The 22,392-nt window shown below is 49.4% G+C and overlaps 1 protein-coding gene across 2 annotated transcripts in view; it reads left to right on the forward strand.

Moving 5' to 3' along the window:
• RPH3AL (rabphilin 3A like (without C2 domains)) overlaps window positions 1–21,293 on the forward strand; it is a 39,824-nt gene extending 18,531 nt beyond the window's left edge. For both annotated transcript variants that reach the window (XM_032707530.1, XM_032707529.1), the window contains 4 exons: window positions 5,564–5,738; window positions 12,224–12,337; window positions 12,773–12,955; window positions 18,386–21,293. In XM_032707530.1, coding sequence (XP_032563421.1) covers window positions 5,564–5,738; window positions 12,224–12,337; window positions 12,773–12,955; window positions 18,386–18,420 — 507 coding nt within the window. In that variant the 3' untranslated portion in view covers window positions 18,421–21,293. The remainder of the gene's footprint in view (window positions 1–5,563; window positions 5,739–12,223; window positions 12,338–12,772; window positions 12,956–18,385) is intronic.
• Window positions 21,294–22,392: the final 1,099 nt, after the last annotated feature.

The raw sequence follows: 22,392 nt of genomic DNA on the forward strand, positions 1-22,392 counted from the left end.
TACTTCCCTCCTCCGTGTGCTGCATCACCTTTCTTGACTTTGATCTTGCTCTGCCTTTCTGAAGGCAGAATGGAGGGCTGATCCTCCTTGGGGCAGTCCTGTTCCTGCCTGTGTATAGAATCCCATGGCATGGTAGGGGTGCTGATCCCTGACTGCAGCAAACACTGGCTGTGGGTTTGCAGTGAGTCTCTTTGCTAATGTGGCAGTGAAACACCCATGGGAATGAGAAAGGGAGCAGGTCCTCCAGTGAAACAGGCTTATTGCAGCAGCTGTCAGAGGAGCAGGACTTGCCTGGGAGGAGCAGTGGTGGATATATATACAGCTGGAATGATTCCCTGCTGCCAGGCCTCTGGCAGAGCACGTGAGCTTGATAACAGCTTGGGCAGCAGTGCCCATGCTGAATTAGTCGCATGTGGCTGGATCCTGCCTCTCACCTCCTGGCCTGAAGGGGAAAAGAGACCTGCTGTGCTTTGTCAAATCCCTGCCCAGCCGCTTAACTCTCTGCACAGCCTTGTTTTGACTGATACCACCAGGTTCTGCAAAGCACCTTCCCGAATTACCCCTTTTTTATATATATATATTATTTTTTATATATCCATAATTAGCGATGCTATCATCGTAATTAAAATCCTCTTGGAAGCATTCTTGCACATTTACATTTGAATTGACACATCCAAAATTGTAGCGATAATGAAAGCAGTTTCAGAAGAGTGGGGGGAGAAAGAGAGCTTTTTCTTTTTTTTTTTTTTTTAAAACCCCATCAAATATGAAAGAGTGTGTCAGCTATCAGGGACCTGTTAAAAGTTTTAATTTGCCCTCTCTGCTTCACTTTCCTTTTAATTTCTTCTCCTCCACTAAACAGCATTTTCATGGCTGGCTGCATTTCTCAGTTTATCACAATAAACCATGCAGGGGAGGAACATTGGCGGGCTGGAGGAATGGGAGTCATCTCCTCCCCTTTTGCCCCCAGGGCTTCCCTTTTCACATACACACTCATACCGTTTTGAGCATTATAAAGCAACATAGCCCAGGGTTATTCCTGCCTGGCATGATGGTTTTTTGGCAAAACACCACAGTGATGGAGGGGAGTGTTTATTTTGGGTGACTCCGGATTGAACCGGAGGGATGTGCACCTGTTTGCAATTGAAAGAACTCATCAATAGCCTCTGCCATATTATTTTGGGGGTGGTGGCAAGTAGTTAGACTCAAAATAGTGTCCTCTAGAATAGAGCCCCGGGGGAAAAAAAAGAGGCCTGATTGAAAGGGGAATGATAAATTGTTGAAGGCTGGCAGCCACTGCAGCTTGAGAAGCGTCGGGGTCAGGGGTGCGATAGATTTTGCTATTCCGGAAACAAAGCTCCGAATAGTAATTCCACTGCCTTTTAATTTTCTTCATCCTCAAGTGCTGAATGTGGGAGTTGACAACAGATTGCTGTAAATAATGTAATTGGAAATCTCTGTGTTATGGAAAAGCAGATGAATGCAAATAACGAAGCTGAAGAGCGCTCGCTCTTTCTCCCTGCCAGCGGTTTGCAGCGTGCCAGAGCCGTGGTGGAGAGCTGGGACAAAGTGAGTGTGTGGGCATGTGCTGCCTGCAGGCGATGGCAGCGAGGTGCTCCCGGGGTGGCTGCGCTTTGCAGGTGCCTTTCTCTTCACTGTAGCCCAGGAGAACCTGCTCCCCCACTTTTTGGGGGGTTTGAGCGGTATTGCTGGTGTCAGCATGGGAAGCTAAAGGTAGTGGTTTTCCTCTCACCAAGCCTGGACTGCTGTGAAGGAAAGGGCTGCAGGGTGAGAACAGCGACCACGTGGCACAAGCAGGAGGTGGTAGAGCAAAATGTGGCTTTGCAGCAAAAGCAGCTCTGTTTAGGGGACCTGGTTTGGTGAAGAGAACTCTGGGGGGGCTGCAAGTGTTTGTTATGATTCCTTCAGCTGTGATCCCATCCCTTCATCAGCAAGTCGTAATGTTTTCCCTGTTTGGGAGCCTGTTTTAGCACTTGTATGCTCAGAGAAGTTTGAGCAGTAACATGGGTTTCACCAGGGCCCAGCAATTCTCTGTTAGGTCCCATTTACAGGCTGCACTTGAAAGTGCTCGATAAAATACACATCTGGTTCTGCATTTCTCATCCTGTAGCTGTAATGATGGCTTGATGCAACTTTAATAGAATATTATCAGGGTTATAAAAGGCATTGAGCCCTCTGGACTTGTCATGGCCGTGGCTGTTAAATTGGTTTGAAGTAATAAAAGGAGTGTGGTGCTGAATAGCTTTCCTCACCTGCTTTGCTTTGGGGTAATTTAGGTGTCAGGGGAGGCAGAAGGACAAGGAGCCTGAAGGGAGTTGGTGTTTAGTGTGGATTTTGGTTGTGTTGGGCCAGTTTGAGCTCAGGGCCATGGACAGATGGTGAACTGTGGTGTGGCTGCTCTGTCCTGAGCCACAAACAGGGCCACCCCATCCCGATCTGGAGTAATGCAGATACTGATCTTTACTCCCCTCTGTCGAGCACCCAGAGAAGGGATGATCAATGTTCCTCAAAATTGGGTTGTTGCAAGAGACTGGAAGGGGCTGGCTGGCGAAATTCCAGCTCCACCCAAACTCAGGCTGCCGTGGGGCACGGGACTGGTGGGAGCAACGTTCTCTCCTCCTTGGCAAGAGTCAGCTCCTGCTAATAAACAGGAGTTTTATTCTTGGAGCGCCATTACAGATTTATTAATTTAAAATCAAGCAAGAACTTTGCTGTCAGGCCACTCTTGAGATCAGTCGAACTGCCATCAATAGCAGTCAGCAGCATCGATCTGTTTTGATGCATGGGTACTAAAACTGCCCCTTGTGCCCATGTGCAGAACAGAACGTGATCCGTGGTGGTTTGGGATGGGCCGTGCTGCTAAACTGGGGTGGCAGAGGGACTGAATTCATACAGGGGAGAGCGTCTTGCTGCAGCTGTTTTAGAGCTGATCTCAAAATTATTTCAGTGCTGCTGTAATAAGACCAACTCTATTAGAGGCACCAATTTAAAGCGAATATGTATGCAGAGAATCGATTTTATACTACTATTACCACATCAGAGCTGGGTGTATTATATCATTAACTCTTTCTATAACGACTTGCTTTGGGGTAGTGAGAAACCTGGGGGCGACCAGCCTTTGTTGCAGCAATCCTTGCTGTGTCTGATTGGTTTTATGGTGTGCCTAAATTGTAGTTCGCCTGAAGATAATAGGTCTCTCCAGTGCTTCAAATTAAATTACAGATGTTGCAAGGTCTGTTCAGAGAATGGCTGTACCAGAGGGTTGTTTCCTCCCCAGCAGTTTATAGAGGGAAGGTATGTGTGCCCCAGCTACTCACTGAGCATCAGGGGATGGACAACCTGCCCTCCTCAAGCCGTGGCGCTGCTCAGGGTGCAAACCTCGTGCCTGCCACAGTCCCTGTGCTCCCACTGTGTCCTGTGTGTGCAGCTGCTCCCAAAGCCTCCAGCCTTCCTCTCATGAGGGAGAGCAGGGCTTACCCAGCCTGCAGCTCCTGCATGGTGCATCTTCACCTGAGTTGCAGGGGGCTAAGCTCCATGCAGAGCTGTCTGTCCCAGACTTAAAAAATATATTGCATTTCCCAGTTCTTGGGTTTGCAGGGATAGAAGAGCCTGTTGCTCCGGGATCTCTGTGCTGCACTGACGTGTGCTGTTGTACACACTGTACCAAAGGCTGTGCAGTCCCCATGTGCTGGCAGAGGGGACAGAAGGAGCTGTGTCAGCTTGTGCCTTGACTGGCTGGGTCACTGTTGTGGCTGTTGGCACAGTGGTGAAGGAGCTGGTAAAGTGTCCTGCCTGCCAAGACCCCCTCTCTGTAGAAGAACTTGCAGTCTTGGGAAATTGGCTTCCCAGCTATTTGCTTGGATGTGAGCCTCACCATCCGTCTGGGATGTTACCCACCAGGAAAATGTTGGTGTAATTGTAGGGTGCTCTCACCTACTGGTTTCTAAATCCTGCTGTGTTGCACATGTGTGTCTCTTGCACTCTTAGAGTAACTGATGTGTGTGCTGGGTCACAGCAATGCTCTGCTGTCTTCTGCTGGGTGCTCTTTTAAAAACCTTACTCTCAGGTTCCCCCCTGAGTTCAGATTGCCATCAGTTGGCTTTCAAGACCCCAGACACAGAGATCTGAACTCTCCGAGTTGATGGCTCTGAACGAGGAACCAGGCAACCTGCTGAGCAATCTCCTCCCATCAGTGAAATGGGACCTCTGGTGTCCTGCTTTTTGTGCCTGCATGAGGAGAACTCCTGAGTGCCAGGTTTTGTCACTGCCCTCTGATTAAGCCCTAAATGCAAATTACAAATGTATTGCTGCAATTAGGGGTATCTGCATTTGCACCCATTGCCATAATGGTGATACTGTTTGGAAAATGCTTTGGGAACTTGGAGTGAAAACACTGATCTTCACTCTAAACAACAGTGCAAGGTTTCTACCTCCTTGCATGAAATAAAAAATGATATTTTTATTATATTAACGTATTTTTGCCCTGGCTGTCTCATTAGCTCATTATTAGACTGCTGGAAGGCACGAAAGAATTAGGTTTGTAGAGGCCATTTCTCCTTGTCTGAGCTGCCACCCTTTTCCCTTCCTCTGTCTCAGATCAGGCTTTATATTAAATATACTTAATAGAGTGCCTTCATCATAAGCTGCATTAAAACTAAATTGGAGAGGAGAGGCCATTCTTACAGGAGATATTACAGTTTAGTGCTCGCAGTCCATTTCCTGCTCCAGGTTCAGGTTATTTGAGTGTTGTTCTTCTCGTTCTGGGGTTTTCAGGCTCGTTAAATGATCTGGCTTGGCCTGAATTGCTCTGTGAGATGAACATTGAGGTACGACACGAGGGGACATTTCTGCTGTCCCATTCTCCAGCTGTTGCCAGACTTCAACTCTCAGAAGTAAAGCAACCCAGGCTGAGGGACCCATCCCAGGAAGAGAGACTTGTCAGGGCTTTCTGCTCCTCCAGCCAGTGCAGGGCTTGTTTCACTCTAAGCAGAGCATGTGCTTGGGGCTGTTGCCACTCATGGCACCGGCCTGCTCTCTCCAGGGTGCTTTTCTTTTTGTGTATTCCCAGTGGGAGAGCAATGGATGCAGAATCTGAACTGCTGAACTTAGTGCAGGACAGGGAACTTCATCCCAGTGTGGTAAGTCTAGGAATCTGTATTTGGCTCAAGCATAGCATCAGAGAAACATCCAATCATGACCTGGAGAACATAAGAAGCTCTGCACAATCACCTTCTGCTCCTCCTTCAGTCTGTGCCTGCTGCTCATTCACATTTGTCATTTTTTAGTTGTGGGAGAAGGACTGTGGTAGAGCTGGGCTGACAAGGATTGGGGAGGAATTTGGGATGCTATGGTAGATTGCAGATTGCAGGGGAACTGTTGGGCTTTGTGAGCTGGAAGGGTTGACTCCCCCATGTTTGAGTGGGGTCCAGGTAGCTCACAGGGAATGGCTGGGCTGAGCTTGGTGGGGAGCTCATTTTGTGGTGGTTGTGCTCTCTTGCTGTAAAAACCCAGGCTTAAGGTGTTGTGTCTCTGTCTCTGGCAGGTTTGGAAGAGGTCTGGGGCGTGGTTCTACAAAGGGCTGCCCAAGTACATCACGCCTTTGAAGAGCAGCAGCAAACCCATTGAGCTGCACTCGCAGCCGTGGCAGAGCGAGCTGGCCATGCCAGAGTCGGAGAGCGTCGGGACCAGCCGATCCTTCACCTGGGCCAGGGGAAAAGGTGGGTTGTCTGCTGCCCAAAAAGGCCCAGAAAGCAGGTGGGAGAAGGACCTGGCTTCTACTGTTGCTAGCAGGATTCAGCTAATAGGGGAGGCCCTCTGTTAGAGGTGAGGGTTATCCCACAAGGGGTGGTGTGTTTCCCGTGTGGGCAGTGCTGGGGTTTTGTGCCGTTGTATGTTTTTTCAGGGTTCACTGTTAGTTAAGTGCAGGGCCCAGGCTAGTCCCAGTCCTCCTGAACTCCTGTTCCTTCAGTCTCTCCCTGCTTTCCTCCGTTCCTTGCAGCTCCCGCTGTTTTTCTGGGACTGCCAAGGGCGGGATGAGCTGTGGAAGAGACACCTGTCTGCAGTCACAGCCCAAAGAACTGCTCCTGCTGAACTCCTTGGGATTGTGCCACTGATGGACACTGCTGTGCAGCCAAGGCTGACCAAAGGCTGATCTCATTCCTCCCTCCTTGGGGCTGCTTGCTCCTTGCTTCTGCTGCTCTGCAGAACATCCCTGGGCAGATCTCCAAGTTGCTTTGAGATGAGTTAGAAAGTAACACCGCCAGCATCTCCCTGGGGATTTCCTGGGTCCTGGAGCAAGTGGGCAGAGACACTCTTCTAACAGGCAGTGGGCAGGAGTGAACTGCTGCTGGCTGTGTCCTTTTGTGCCTGACCCTCTGAGCAGGTGTCAGGGAAGAGTGACCTCTGTCCCCAGGCCTTGGGGAGGGGGCTGAGGTTTGCAGCATGGAGACCTCAAGGCTGAGTTGTCCTTTAAATGTCTCTTGGCGAAGCTGTTGATTAACTTGGCCCTGTGCAGGGCTGAGGCCAGAGCACTGACAAGCCTGAAGGTTTATTAGCTTCAGCTCACATCTCTGTTCTTTGGGGGAGACCTTGATTGAAGTAGACCATTGTATCGCATCTTGGATTGCCGCCCTGTCAGATCCCATTCACAGCACTGCCTTGTAGGGCTTTTCCTCCCCCTCTCTTCCATCTGCCCACCCAGCTGTTGCTCACACACACACCCCAGTGCTGTGCCCAGAGCCAGTGGGGGGGATCACAGCAGCTCAGCATTGAGGAGCCGAGTGCTCGGGGTCCTCAGCACAGCAGTGGCTGAGTGCTGCAGAATTAGAGCTGCTGCCAGTCTGCTTTGATTTCTCCTCCTTTCTTTCTGGTGTGGATTAGCAGAACTGTCTGGCCTCTCTCCCCTTCTTTTGCTGTTAGATCCCCTCAGTTGGAGAAGTCCTCTTCAGCAAACGAGCTGCGTGCACTCTTCCACTTACCAGTGGTACAGGGGGAAATAACCCTTTAATAAAGAGGGCTCAGGAGACTTGGGTTTACAAACCTTCTTTTCAGGCCCCAGCTAGGAAAGCACTCCCAGCCCTACTGTAACTTTTGTAATTAAAGACAAATTAGATCAACGGTAGATGGTTGTGCTTCCCTCCAGGAGATGCTTGGAAGGAGTTGTCTTAGCAAAGAGACTGATTGATGAGGTTGTTTTTCGTTAACATGATACAGAAAACATTAGGAGTCAAAGCCTTTGAACCTAGACCTGACCTGCTGTTTAGTTTGGCTTTTTAGTTGAGTTTAGTTTTTGGAGAAGGCCTCCCCATAAATATTGGCAAGGGCAGCAGAGGAGCAGGGGAAGGACAGCAAAGTGACCTTTGGTAAGCTTTGATGTGGGTGACGAGCTGCCCTGTGATGTTTGTCTGGCTGTTCTTTTATGGGTTGGATAATACTAATTTACGGCTTTATTTTCTGGTGCTTTCTTTCCCTGTTGCCCTTCTCTGTTAGGCTGCCTGTCCTCTGGACAGCTCTCAGTGGGCACTGCGGGCTGTAATTCATCTCTGGAGCTGGGAGCTCATACACCTCGCCCCTCCATTTAACTCTTTTTCCCCTGCCAGTGCTGAGGCTCCTGCTGTTTGTCATCCCAAAGCTGTGCCGTGTGCAGGGCAGCCGCCTTCCCCCGTGGAGATGTGTATCCATGATATTGCAGTTGTGAATCCACAGCTGGGCCTGGACTGAGCTTTCCAAGGCCGTGACTAACAAGGCAGCCTGGCTCACCCCTGCCTGGCTGATAGCATTTGTCAGCTCACACCTTGTACACCCTCATCCAAACACATCCTTTCGGCACTGAGGAAAGCCCTGTTGCTTGTTTGGCAGGATGTTCTCAGGAATGAGCTCTGGCATTTAACATGCTTGCCTCTGACAGGCTGCTCTCCGTGGGGTTTCCATTATCTTGGAAACCATGTCTAACCCCTCCACTCACCTCCAGCGTGCTGAAGGAGCCAGCTCTGAGCTACTGAGGGATTCAAGTCAGGTGGGACCAGCACAGGCGTAGCCAAATCCTGCCACAAGCCCTGGACATCCTCCATGCCAGGAGCTGCCTTTCAGCAGGGGTGGGACAAACTTCAAGTGTCCCTTTTCCCCCTTTCAAAAGCAAGGGATTAGTGCAATCCCTGAGTACTGACTGCTCCCGCTGCAGCAGGACCAAGGGAGCACAGGAATGTGCCTCTTGGAAAAAAAGCCAACCCCACAAGGATGAAGTTTTATTTTTGCACACCCAAGTGTTTCTCTTGTGCTCATGGACACTGGGATTTGCTGTTGCCTATAGTTTTTCTGTAATAAACAAGCAGTTGCCATGGGAACTCTGCTATTAGTTAAGGCACAAATGTATTGTCAGGGGGAGAACAGCAGTAATATTTCTTGTGCTGGGGAACAGCTCTGCTCCATGTGGTGGAATGTGGGTGGGATTCTGCACCGGGTCAGGCGGGACGGGGCGTCAGGGGGTGGGGAGCAATAGCAGCAGGGCTTTCCTTCTTCCAAACTCTGAGTTCTGCAGAAAAAAATGGAAAGCATCTGGGTGGAAAAAAAAAAAGTGTGATCCCTGAGCTGTTGTACTGTTTGGCATGAGGGCTGCCTGCTGCTCTGCTCGGTCTCTGTGTTGCCAAGCAATGCAACATGCTGGGCTTGGTGCTGGTGGCAGCACTGGACAGTGGCAGAGCAGGGGGGTGCCGTGGGTTCATCCAGTGTCTGTGTGCTGGAGGCCAAATCCTGAGTGATGAAGCAGAGAGGAGTGTGCTGGGGCATGTCAACAGCTTAGCAGGCCACCAAGGGGGGTCCTCCAACTTGCCAACAACTTTGGACAGTGACAAAGCTGCAACTTGTGCTGTTCCTGAAAGGGAGAGCGGTTTAGTCCAGTCCCCTCCTCCTGCTTAGGGATGTTCCTGCAACTGTGGGCAGTGCTGGGTGTGATCCAGTGCAGGAGCTGCCCTCAGTGAGACACTTGGGCTGTAATAATACTCATCATCTCTGACTCTCCCACCCGCAGGGACCAGAAGGTTGTGGGTGCCAAGGATCCAGGTGCCGCAGGGGATCTGTGTGCTCAGGGGCTCGTGCTCAGCCCGCTCACCCGGTGCCTCTGGGCTGTGCTGGGGGTGTGTGGCTGTTGAAGCTGTTGCTGCAGGGTGTCCTTGTGCTTTTCCTGTGTTTTTTGACAGCTGCAGGAATCGCCAAGTGTGGTGTGTGCCGGGGCTTAGCTCTGCCCTGTGCCGGGCAGCAGGAGGGAGCGTGGCTGGCTCTTCCCAGCGCAGCCGTGCCCGTGCCAAGTGCACGCATTGACTAACAGAGCTCAGCCCCAGCCAAATGCTCCTTCTTCCCAGCCTCAGCACAGCCTCCCCCCACACTCCTCTGCTGCTGGGGTTAAGTGCAGCCAGCAGCCCTCCACCATTCCCTGTGGCTCTCTGTGCCACAAGGCTCCGATGCCTCTGGCTTGAGATTGAGCCACGGGCCATAGGGATCGTGGGCTCTGCCAGCAGCTGCAGGGCTTCAGGCCCTCGATGAGTGACCCATTCCCTGTGGGAATACTGCTTTTCTAGCAAGTTTTATCTCAGCATATTTTTTTTATGAGCTTTTTTTCCAGTCAGCTGGAGATAGGGATAAATCTGTTCCCTTCTCTCAACGTACAGCTGTCCAACGACTCTTATTGATATATCAGCAACTGCTGGAACGCCAGATTTAATACTTCTGGGCTCTGGAAAGTGCCAGCAGAAGGTCTGGGAGCTTTGGATGAAGAATTACCTTAAAGGGAAACATTGGTGCAGTGAGTAAAATACACTCTTATTGGCAGCAGAGGAAATGAGAGCAGACAGGGCTGCTCCTGTGGTGTGAGTGCCTTCGTGCCATTAATATTTTTTTCCTCTTGTGCTGGTTCTCTCTGAACTACTGAATGGCAGAAGGGCAGGCAGCTAAAGTCACCTCCACTGATTCACTGGGGCCTTCTCCAAATAAATCCTGACTTCCAGCATTTTGAGAGGATTCATGGAGGAAGGAGCTGTTCTAAAGCAATGGATTTTATGCATCTCTGCAGCCAAAAAAAGGATAATGACCAAGTGGAACAGGAGTTCATTTTCTGAGGGAGTTGAGCAATGGGATGGTCAAAATGACTCTTACAGCTGAGATTTGGATTTTATAGTGAAAAAAAATGCATTCTGGTATGTATGGGTTGTTATTAACAGTTTTTATATATAATCCCCCGCCTCTCCCAGGAAGTTGTGGGGAAGGAGTGAAGCTGTTGTTAAGACAACAAAGCCAGACCTTTGCTTTGAGGACTCTCAGCCAGCATTGCAGCCCCCCCAGTTTGTAACAGGGCTTCACTCCCTGCCCAGCTCAGCTCCACAGCCCCTTTCCCTGCAGGTGAGAGGTCCCGTTCCTGATGATGGTGGGAGGGGAAGGCTGGGGGTGCAGGAGGAGGCAGTGCCAGGGAAAGGCTGCACAGGAGCAAGTATGCATGGGGAGCTGCCTGCAAGGGCAAATTCAATAATGCTGTGCAATAACACTGGCAGCCAACTTTAATATCCTCAGAGATGTTAACTCCAGAAAAGTGCTACTTTAGGTATTAATTTTTTTTTTCTAAATAAAATATTTTGTGTAGTACAGATCCCTGCCTGAATACAGGAGTGTCTGCAGAGGTCCTTGGCAGAAACATTTGACAGCTTGTGCTCTGTGCAAGAGGAGGGATACCTGTCCTCCTGCCCTGGGGAGTGCTAAAGGGATTGTGAACTACATGTAGTGAATTTTAGAACTGACAGCTCTGTGTTACCCCGTGGTTGTCACCTTGTACCACTGCACCCACGTTCCTCCTGCACAGTGAGTAACACAGAGCGGGGGCAAAGTGGTTTCTTCAGTAGCAGAGCAAGGAACTTGTTTCTCACATGAATGTGAGCTTATAAAGACATACTGATGAGTCTAAAAAAGTAGCTGGAGTTTCCTTTTTCTACAGTAAAGGCTGTAGGTTGCAGTGTTGCCTTTTCTATTATCCCACATGGACCAATATTGTTCTTTTTACCAGGGGTTGTGACCTGCTGTTTGAGATGACTTTTGAGCTGCCAGGAGAGCTGATATCTGCCTGGTCAGATGGAGAAGTGCTGTAGGTGCAATGCCTCAAACAAAAGACAGTTGTTTTCCCATTACCTTCCTCCTCAGCCCCATCATTTCTCTTTGAGATCAGACCATTACAAAAACCCAGGAGCTGGGAAAAAAACCCTTTCTCTCATTTTACCCAGAGCAGCTGGCATTTATCTTTTACACCAGTATAAGCAGGAGAGGTGCTTGCATAATTGCATGGAAAAGTGGAAAGAACCTGCCAGTTTGGGAAGCTGTGTTTGGCAAAATGAGGCTCCTTCAGCTCTTGTGGAAACTATGAAGGGTGGAAAGCAGCCAGGACCAGGGCCAGGATTCAGGGAGAAGAAAAAAAATGAATTAAAAAAAAGTAGTTTTGAAATGGGAGAACAGTCTCCTTGAGGAAGAGGAGTGACACTTACCTTTTAAGCTTTGGGGTTGTAGGAGTAACATAGTTCTGGGCAGTTTGCTGGTAGGGATGATTCAATGTGCTCAGTATTTATCTAGTGTTTTCCTCTTAGATCCTGGAGCCTCCACAGAGACCCTGCTACACTTGAAGTGCAGCTTGGAGCAAGGCAACCCCTCTCCCCACATTACCCAAGCGTGGATGCTCTTATGGTGCAGCCAGGACCCCTCCACCTGCAGCTGAGCAGGATCCAGCCTCATACCCAGTGTCGCTCTGTGTGGGAGACAGCAAACATCAGGAACAGGGGGCTTGCTGGGGTGCCAGCACAGGGGTCAGTGGGAACAGAGCCCAGTGCCCAGGCCAGCCACACCACAGCAAAATGTGGCACAGGAGCACTGTGGTCCCCACGGTCCCAGTCAGGTTTAGGAGAGAAGCACCGGTGGTGTGTGTATCTGCTGCTGGAGCGTGTACAGTAGAGTTATAAATCATCTGTAGAAAGTAAAACCACACCATGCTTGAGAGACAGAGTGAACAGCTGTGGGGGAACTGCAGGTAGGGCTCCTTTTGGAGAGGGGGAACGTGACCAGTGAGTCAGTGTTCGTTCGCGTTTTATTTGGGTCCATCTGGCACCCTCTTTGGAAAGTGTTATGAACGTTGTGAATAACTGTCTCTCTCCTCTCCTCCCCCCGATCTTTCCTGCAGTGGTTTCTAGTGACAGTGAGAGCGACTCGGAGCTCAGTTCCTCCAGCCTGGATGACAAGCCTGTGCCCGTGGGGTCAAAAGGCTCACAAGGGAGAAAGCTCCAAGCAGGACTGGGTGAGGAGTTGCTGTTCCTTGTGGCTGGAGGGCGGGAATTGTAAAGTGCTTGAATGTTTGCCTCTCAGTACTGGGGGTCTTGGCTCAGCCACTTGTCTGCCCTACTGGCTGTAGCTGTGTCAGGTGAGGGTCTGATCCTTTCTCACTGGAATTGTATCAATGGATCAAACAGGTGGAGGGTCATTCCATTGCCTGCAGCCTCTCAGGGCCTGTCCTTGCCGTTGGGAGCTGCTCCTGGCTGCACATCTCCAGCCAGCTCCTCACTCCTGGCTTTATAGCACTGGAATTGCTGGTGCCATTTTGGTAGCAAAGCTCAAGAGCTGGCTTTTGACCCTGTTCCTGAGGGAGCCTGGCTGGGAGCGGGGAGGCTGCTGCTCTCTTAGGATCTACACTCACTTCCCGCTCTCTCAGCAGTATCTCTGTGTGTCCCTGCAGTGCCCACCAGGGAGCCCAGCCAGGCCGTGGGCAGGGGTCTGGGCAGCACCCACTCCCTGGTGCTCTCAGGGAGCCACAGCAGCCTGGGCAGTGAGCAGGGGGCCGAGCTCAGTGCCACGGAGAGCTGCCACAGCGACCACCCGCCCGACGGGCGCGACAGCGACGCTGCCACCCGAGCCCCTGGTAAGCCGAGCCTCCTCTCTGGGCACATCCCTGCTTTCTGGGCTGACTTCCCTCAAAGCACAGCTTTCTCAGAGGCACAGCTGGCAAAGCTATAGCTCGGGATCACCTTTCCCTGCTGCTTTTTCTCGTGGCAGATGCTGTGACAGCCTTACAGCTCCTCCCCTCTTCCCCAAATGCAAAGTCTCTTCTGCAACTTGAATAATTGTCTGGGGTGGGAGCTGCACCCACGTCCAGGAGCAGTCAGAGGCTGGATCTGTCCCCCTACAAAGGCCTGGAGCTCCTCTCTGTCTTGCAGAGCCAGTGGAACAGATTGAGCTTCTCCTGAAGCAAAGCAGGAGTCCAGCAGCTTTATGAGACTGAATAACATTTTCCCTAAAGTAAGGTGGCTCTTTAAGCCAAGTGTGGCTCTTCCCAGAACTCTGCAGCGCAAAAAAAAGACACTTTTTCTCCCTCAAAAACCTCAGAACAATTAAGTGACTGGGAAAGCAGAGGCTGCTATCACATCTGATCAGGAGCAGCTGAAAGAGATGCAAATGTGTTCTCTCTGCAGTTCCCACTGATTTATTCAATAACCCCTCAAGTAAACGTTTAGTGCTGCTCCCTCCCAAGCCTTCCTGCCCTCTGAACTGCCTCCCCTGTTGTTCCTGAGCCAGGTTTGTGCTGGGCATGTTGAGGAATAAATTGGATTAGAGAGAGCAGGTTTATCCTTCAGTGCAACATGGAGTCATAGTCCCCCCTTTCCCAGCTTCCCGCTAGAAATAGCTGGCATGAAATAGTTTCTCTGCTCTTCCCTCTCTCCCCAAGTTTCAGGGATTTGCAGTTTTCTTCGATTTTAGTTTTCACAAGGCAAATCAAACAAGTGATACTTCTGTTCTGTCCTTCCTCCCTGTGGATTATAGTGCTGCCCTGGACTGGGTGTTTTATTTTAAGCTGCTCTTGGCTGTGGCATTAGAGACGGCGGATTCCCGCTGTGTGTTGGCTCTGCTGCCTGTGGAACAGAGCAGCAGGTTGTCCTGTGGGATTGAAATGGATGTGGGTGGACAGCAGGTGTGACCCCTTGGGTGCTTCTCCTTGCTGGTGCTGCATGGCCATGCCAGAGGCTGGATGGATGCACTCAACGGCGTGTTTGTACTTGGCACTGCGGAGCTTTCTCCGCCTCCTGTTGGAACCAACTTCTCCCTGGCCATGGCGGTGCAAACATTATTTCAGAGGCAAAAAAATGGCCTTTTTCCTGCCAAAAACTTCGTATGCAAAGTTTGGCACAAGGGGTCAGAGCTTTCCAGTGGGATCTCTCCATGTAGACGGGGGAGAGCTAACATTGACAGGCAGCATGGACATATATTTAAAAAATGAAAACTGTAGCAGTCTCATGAGCCCAGTTAAAGTTGTCCCTGAGACGTAGAGAGGATCCTGTTAAGGAAAGGTTAAGCCAGGTTGGCTGACTAGGGAGTAGCTGTAAAGATCTTTATTATGTCTGGGGTCGTTTATTTCCCAGTCTTCCTGCAAAAGGGGCTGCTTTGTTCAGACAAGAGCCCAGGTAAGAGAGCTCTGTGGCCCCCTGAGGGAGGCAGGGAGGCAGCAGTGAGTTCTTCATGATGGATCCCTTTGGATGTCACTCTTTGCCAAAAAGCAGAGGCTGCTCTTGCTGTTCATCTCTTTAAGGAGAGGTGGAGTCGATTGGTGCTGGATGTCAGTACTGGCAAAGCCCTTCATAGCATCTCCCTGCCTGTGGGGCAGTGCCCAAGGTCTGCCCTGACCCAAAATCAGAGCAAGGGACAAGGATCCTTTGTCATTTAAATTGCAGATCCTCGGCTGCAGAATGGGGACACTGAAAGAAGATTTTGCTGTAGTTTCTCTGAAGGGCTCTGCATCTTTATAACACTATGTCAGGAGCAATTTTTACTTCATATTATCACCTCAGGTGTTGTTCTGCCGGTGACTTTCTTTCTGCTTCTTTTTCTCACCTCTGCTCTAATTCTGCTCTCGAGTGTGACTTTGCAGAGCACTTAAGCATCCTTAAATCCCAGGCCATGTCCAGAACAGGGAATTAGGGAGTGGTGCTGCAAATTGCGGCTGCTCTCACAGTCCTTAACTCTTTAAGCCTGAAGGCCAAGCCGGCAGCATGGTCGTGTGACCAAGGGAAAACAAGGAGCTGTTAAAAAGAGGTTGTGGGTTTCCAGTGCGTTGCTCCAGCTCCGGCTGGGGTTTGGTGAGGCAGATAATGAAGCCTGGGGTTTGTCATAAAATGACTCATTGTCAGAGCTGCACTGGGATTTAGGCAACCTCAGCCCATGAGCCAAAGTTTCAGAAGAGCGGTGAGTTGAGAGCCTGCCAGTTTTATTATTTTTTCAGCCACCTGCTCTCAAACCCTTTCAAAAGCATCCTTTTCTGAGGGACTGGTGTTTCTTCTTCTGAAGCTCCAGTTCCTGGAGGTGCCTGCTCTGACGTGATAGCTTTTAAGAGGAAGGTCACGCGCTCATTTTCCTGAAGCAAGTTTTATCCTAAAGAAAATTAAATTTGCACACGGGGAAGAAGCACAATCTTCCTTTTTTCCCCTTACTTGCTCCCAGCTAGGGAGAGGTGACTCACCTTGTTCTGGCTGTACTGCTGATGTTAAGAGGTGCCTCAGTTAAAAGAGAGCACAATCCTCGCTGTTGTTGATTATGACATTTTGATTAAGGAAAGGGAATATTAAACAGAATGAAACAAGGAAATAATCAATATCTTACAGTGGTTTTCGTTAGCCCGTAAAGAGTTTTTAATGGAGATAACATGTTTGAGCTTGGGGCTGCTGCAGGGGGTAAATTAAGCAAAAGGCATCTCTTCTCAGATCAGTAGCAAGTTCTGCATTGATGGGTCCCAGTTAGTGGGGTCCTCAGTGTCCTGTGAGGATCTTGTCCCAGAAATGGGTCAATCCTCTTTGCCATTCCATGGGTCTCCTGAACAGCTTGCTGGTAGGGAGTGGTGAATGAGCCTGACATGGGCTGTGGGGCTGGAGAAAGCTCTAATTTCTGCTGAAAACAGGAGATTTGAGAAACAGCCGTGAGAGAAGCTAGTGAGTGAGTAGCATCCATCTGAGTGGAAATCACAGTCTCCCTATCTCTGCTTGTTTGCCAGTGTGTTGTCTAAATTATTAATACTTAAAGAGCGGTGCAGCAGCTGACGGTTAAACAGAGCCACGTTAAACAGTGGTGGGGCTGAGCCTGGGAGCTGAGACCATGATGGGGTGTAAGAAGTGCTGTGGCTTGCAGTCACGGCGTGAGACCTGCTGAAGGACTCCCAGATGTCACCAGGTCCAGCCTGGATTCTCCTCCCAGGGTGCTGAAGCTGTAGCTCCTGGATACCAGTTTAGCTGCTTTGTAGCTGCTGTGCTGGGAGAGGCTGAGCAGAGCTGAGAAAAGGGCCTGGAGCTGAGGGAGACGGACAGGGAATGCTGCTTCCAGCTTTCTTAATTTGAGGAGATTTATGCCCTGTCCTTCAGGAATTGACTGGATTTAGAAATGAGGTGGTGTCACTCCGTGGCTCAGTGCCTCCCCAGCTGAGGTAGGCATCCACTTTTCTCATAAATATGCGAGCTGTTAATACACGAGACAGGCAGAGCCATTTGGCATTATTTTTGTGGCAGGAAATTCTCAGGGCATCTTTGAAGTTAAGGCATTAACTTCTATTTTCCCTTCCATTCTGTTTCTCAAATGCCTGTTTTGCTCCCTCAGGGACGATGAGGAGGTAACATTTTGCTTCAGTGGGGCTGACTGCTCCCTTCCATGTAGGGAAAAAAATTTGTCCTAACAGTAATTAGGTTCTAAATGGGATAGTAATTTCTGTAATGACTTTCTTCATGGCAGTCTTTGGGGAGCTGACTTTTGTTTTCCTGTGCTTGGTGAGACAGTTGCTTGAATGTTTTCAGGCTGCTCTCTCCCTTATCCACGTGATCCACAGCCAAGCAGCGTGGTCTGCCAGGGCTGGCTTTGCCGAGGAGGATAAGTTGTCTGCCTTCCACAGAGTGAAAAAATTGAATTGTGCCTTCATGGCTGAGGAGCTTTGAGCTGTCTCTGCCTCCTCATATCCGTACCGCAGAGCACCGAATGGTCCTGCTGTATTTATAAATAAAACATGTCTTTGGGTAGTGACAGCGTTAGGAAGTGATTCAAGGTTTGCATTCCAGATACAAAGCGTTTGTAAATATGAACCTCGGGAGAAGCGTGTGCCCCCTTCCATGTTTTAGGGAATTAAAATATTTTCATCCTCAAGTGGTAGAACCAAAACACTTTCAGCTCTTTTAAGCCAGCCTTGAAGTTAAGTGAATAAAGGCTGGAGTTACTAAAAAATAAATTACTTTCCCTATTTCTGTAATTCTTTATGGAGTTTTAAATTGAAGGCTTTTTCCTTGAAAATAGAAGGATGACAAAGATTCATTCTCTTGCCTCTTTCACTCAATATATCTGGAAACAAGTCTGCTGGTGAAGATGAAACTCCTATTTTTGTGCCTTCTTTCACATTGCAGAGGTCTGTTCTTTGGTCTTTGATCAAACAGCCTGTCTGGCCTCCTGCCCCCCACCTCCTTAGACTTATTCTCTGCCCTTTGCAATACGTTTACTCCTCACGCTTCCAACTTTCTATTCAGCATTTCGCACAAAGCACCAAGGGCAATAGTTGATGTCATCTTTCAAAACAAAGCATAAAGGAAAGAGCAGGGGAAGTCAGTAATACAGAAGTTAAAAGTCTGGGTTTTGGAGTCTCTGTAAACACATTGAGAAGTTTTATGGCTCGGGAGGTTGTCTTTCAGCTGGGATGTCAGGCGGCAGCTGGTGGGAGGAATTTGTCGGACTCCTTGTGCCTTGAACATTTCACATGAATGCAGTGACTCCCCTGTCCTTTCTCCAGGAGGAGAAGCAGCGTGTCCCAGCAGAGCCTGAGTTTTGCCAGGTGTGCTGAAGTGATCAGCTCATGTTTGTCTGGTTGACATGTGCCCGAGTGCCTTCAGTGGCAGAGCACGGCTGTCCTGAGCCCATCCCCAGCCATGGGAATGCTGTGGCCCCTGTCCATATCCCAAACACACAGAGGGCAGGAGGGTCACATGGAAGGTCTGCTCTGTCACCTGGTTTAGAAGGCCTTGAGAACTGAGGCTTAGCTTTCTGTCTGACCTGGCCCTTTGGGAGATGCACATACCAGAGGACCAGTTCTAGCAGTACAGCTGCTTTCTCCTTCTACCCACATTTCTTTCCCCGTGTCTTTTCTTTCTTTAATCAAGTTTAATGGGCCCTTACTGCTGACAGAGTGTGGACTAATGATGCATAGATATTCTCTTTATTATTTGTAGGAAGCTCTTAAAATGGCACCGACCATGCAAAAGCAATGTAAAACAACTTTGTCAAGAATCTCCCCTTCACTGCTTTCCAAACAAACCTTTTGTCTTTATGTATTTTAAAGGCAAACGGTGTGTCCACACCAGAACACGACGCTGACGGAGGTGAAGATGGAGCTGCTTTGCCTGGATCCAACACTCACCCCTTGCCCACGCCTTAGACCTCGCTCCAGACAGCGACTGCTGCCGGTGGTGACTTTATGATTCGGGCTCTTCAACAGGCATTGGCAACACCTGGGAAAGCACCTGCCTGTCCTCCCTGCCTCACTGACCTGGTTTATGGCTTGGTCTGGTTTCCTCTCCTGCCGACTGACACCACTTTGGGGTGCTGCTCGGGGAGGGCTGCCCTGCTCTGTGGTGCTGCCGTGGGGTCCAGAGCCGTGTTTGCTGGAAGGGACACGCAAAATGCCCGCTGGAGCTGAAGAAACGTGTGACACCCCTGCTGTTCCTGGCTTGCCAAGCCCAGCCCTGGGCTCAGCTCCTGTCCTTGCAGGCCTGGCTCTGAAATCTTCAGGAGAAAGGGAAATTCACCACTATGTCCCTGAAACGGGGCATGAGGAGACTGTGGCCCTTCTACTGCTTCTCAGCCCCGGGGGGTGGATTTCCCTCTGTGAACACCAACAGTGAGACTGGGGCTCTCATTTGCACTTGACTCTCACAGGCAGGGTGTCACCCCTTGTGTTTCTTGTCACTGTTGTTCTGGTTTGAGCTGGTACGAGTTTGGTGGGGGCATTTGGAATCAGCCAGTGGAGCTGAGATCCCGCTCGCTTCCACTGCAGTCTCTCTCTGTGATGGGTGTCTGCTCAGGGAGACACTGGAGTAAGTAAAGAAACGCTCCAAGAAATGTGCTATGATTTTTTTGGTCCTCCTGTCTGTGCACTGTGTTTGTGTGTCCTGGGGGAGGGTGGTCCTTTGGCAGGGGGATCATGGGCAGTGTGTGTTTGCTGCAGCTCCTGGTGGGAGAACAGCCCTTACCCCGTGGCCCAGTTGGCTGCCTTTGCATACCCAAATTGGATAAAAGCTTTCAAATTACTTTATCTTGTTAAGCTCTGCAGATTCTCCTCCCACCTGCGCACGTTGTCATCTCTTGCATGAGCAAAGGCCTTTATTTTACCTTTTTCCTGTAAGTCTTGAGCATCTTGGTTGTCTGTGATGGTGTCATCATGAGTCAGGCTGTTGAAAACTGCATGCCCCAGTCCTGCTTATTCTCCACGATGGACAATTTCCCTTTAAGACCTGACAAATAAGAAAAATCAAATTACCTGACATCTCTAGAGCAATTAGATCTTTGAAGACTTGAACAAAACCCACACTAGGCTGGTAGGAGTCTGTGGATTTTATTAAATGCTTTGGAGCTGACCTGTCTATTATGAAGAAACAAAGGATTCCAAAAAGTTCCCTCTGAAATCGTGGAGTTAAAGGCAATTTGTGCCCATTAACGTCAGTTTTTTCCCTTGGTTATTACTCTTTTGTTGTTCTCCTTTGCTGCTGGGCGCTTTGTGTGCATATAGTGTATGTTCTTACAAATGGCTGCAGTATGAAGATAAATGAGATTGGGTGCTGGAACACTCTAGCAGGAGATCGGAAATCAATCCTTGGCTTTCTTTTAAATGAACATGGTCCAGCAGAGGACCATTCCCTCACTGCTTTTCCAGTTAATGTGCTATGGCAGGCTGCTGGGAAAACGCTTCCAGCTCTTCCTTTGTGATCTGTTCCTGCCCTTTTACAAATGAAAACAAAACCTTTGTGGGATGGCAGAAAGAGGAACCACTGAATGTGGGCATCGCAGTGTCGGTGTTGGAGAGACCAAGGGATGAGGTTGTTCTCCACTGGGGGATCCTTTATGGTTTATGATCTGTGTTGTCAACCTGGCCACTGAAACTCGACCAGCTGCATGTCTGGAAGGAGTATTTCCAAAATTACTAACTATTTCTGAAAAAGTAACTCCAAATGTCAGCTTTTGCTGAAATGCCGGTCTGATTTCAGAGCTGGAGTCGTGCTGTTTCTCCTGAGAGCTGTAGGGTCTTCAATTTCAGAAGTGTTTTGCCACCCAAAAAGTCCTGTTTTGCCTTGAAGCTTTTGACAGTGCAAGTGAGGCTTGTCTTGCTCACGCTCTCATTTCTGCAATGCCTCAGACAGCCTGGCCTGCCAGCCTAAGTTAATTTTATAGCAGAAGGAGAAGAAAAAAGACATTTAAAAATTGACTATTTTCTTTAAACCTGTTACTTTTCTCTTCAAAAACTCTGAGTTAGAAAGAATTTTTAAAATTGAGCGTGTCATTTCTAACTCTTCTTCTGTTCCTTGTGCTTCGTTCCTGGGCAGTGCAGGCAGGTCAGATGTGTTTCCACTCCCACTCTCACTTCCCACAGCCATTTACTGCACTGTGGGTTGCCAGCTCTGCACAGGAACCTGGTGGTCCTCACTGGCTGGCTGTGCCACTTTGAGGCATGAGCTTGATTTTTAACTGAGACCAGGTTTTATAAAACACTCTCAGAGATAAATTTGGGACTGCTCTGGTATCAGTGAGACTGGAAACCTTTCTTTCTTACCCCTGTATTTTAGCTCTGTGAGGTAATTCCACCTGAGTTCAAACCAGAACTGTTCAGTCATCTATGGAAAGACTCCTCTTGGGTCGAGGGAAGGATCTGGCCATGGAGAATGTGATCCAGGCACATCTGAATGTGATAGAGGAACATTTGCAGCTCTGTGCACTATTTTCTATTAAAGACCACTTTTTCCTTTGTGGTGTTACCCTTTTTTGTGTTTTGTAACTTTTGTTGGGATATTATCCTAAACCTGTACAACTTGACTGTCTTTTGAGTTGGCTCAGTGTGAGCAAGAAAGGCTCAGTGAATGTGCTCAGTCTCCTCTGGTCATTTGTGTTTATTATTTTGTTGTTCTCGTCTCCATCCCTTACAACTTTTATGTAGTGTTTTACTACTGGAAACAATAAAGCTTTTGCTTAGTAACAACTCCTTGCCATTCTTGAAAGACTAGAAAGGGGTTTTTTCCATTCCCAGGTTGCACATACTCTCCAAATCCTTGGGCTGGCTCCAGCAAGGAAAGAAAATAATCCAGCCAGTGGAATAGTGATTCATGTGGCTGGAGTGTAATTGAATTCTGCACTTGAAAGTCTTCTTTTGTCTTGCCCCTCTTTAGTCCCTTGTGCTGGCACTGGGGGGGGTCACAGGTCTGCTCCTCAGCCCCTCCATGGAAGGTTTTCCATGCTGTAACCATGAAGCACAAAGCAGCACCCATTGCCTTTCTGTCAAGTGCCATCCCCACAGGCTCCCAAGGCTCTTCACTCGCTCGTGTTTGAGGATCATTTGCTGCATTTAACTTTGCCCACAGAGAAGTGTCCCTGCATTGTTTGCCGAGCGCGTGCAGCCCTGACTGCTCCGTGTTCCCTTCCACTCTGCGTTCTGCTTCAAGGTTCCAAATGGCTTTTTAATCTGTTTTTGCTTCTCCCATTTTAGAAGAGCCTCCGTAATTGCTGCTGGGATTGTTCTGCTGGGGAGCTGCCGTTAGTCCAAGGATGGAGCGTGTCAAGGACTAACCACCTCTTACGTTGTTGTCATGGCAAGCTGAGCAGGGAAGGATGATCACTGTGTGGGGAAAGTGGGTTGTGGGATCTCTCCGAGTCAAAAACGCTGGCCACGAATTGCCAAGTTTCCATGTTTGAGTTTTACAGCTTTATTTTGAGGGGAAAGGGAGTGCTTCCTCTGTGAGAGCTGTCTGCACATTCAACATAACCAAAGCAAATGGGCTACCAGCTGATGTTTAGACATGCGTTTCTTGCCATTACTGAATTGGACAGCAAAGGCTCTGGAAAGTCAGCTGCAGAGCTTGGACAGTGCCACAAAATGGCAGAGTTCGTTTGTAAAGTGCAGCAGTTGCTCTTCTCCCCTCCCAGAAGATGATTCCTTCAAGGAGAGAGGGCTGCTGGCAGCAATGCCTCACCCAGCCCACCTCTCCCATTTCTTCCTCCCATCACTGTGTTCCCCTCCAGGAGGCTGCTCTTCTGACCTTAACACCTTGTTCTGCGGGTGGGTGTGGCTGACAGAGAGTTCAG

The sequence above is a fragment of the Chiroxiphia lanceolata genome, chromosome 20 (genome assembly GCF_009829145.1).
Source record: "Chiroxiphia lanceolata isolate bChiLan1 chromosome 20, bChiLan1.pri, whole genome shotgun sequence".
In the NCBI taxonomy this organism is placed as follows: Eukaryota; Metazoa; Chordata; class Aves; order Passeriformes; family Pipridae; genus Chiroxiphia; species Chiroxiphia lanceolata.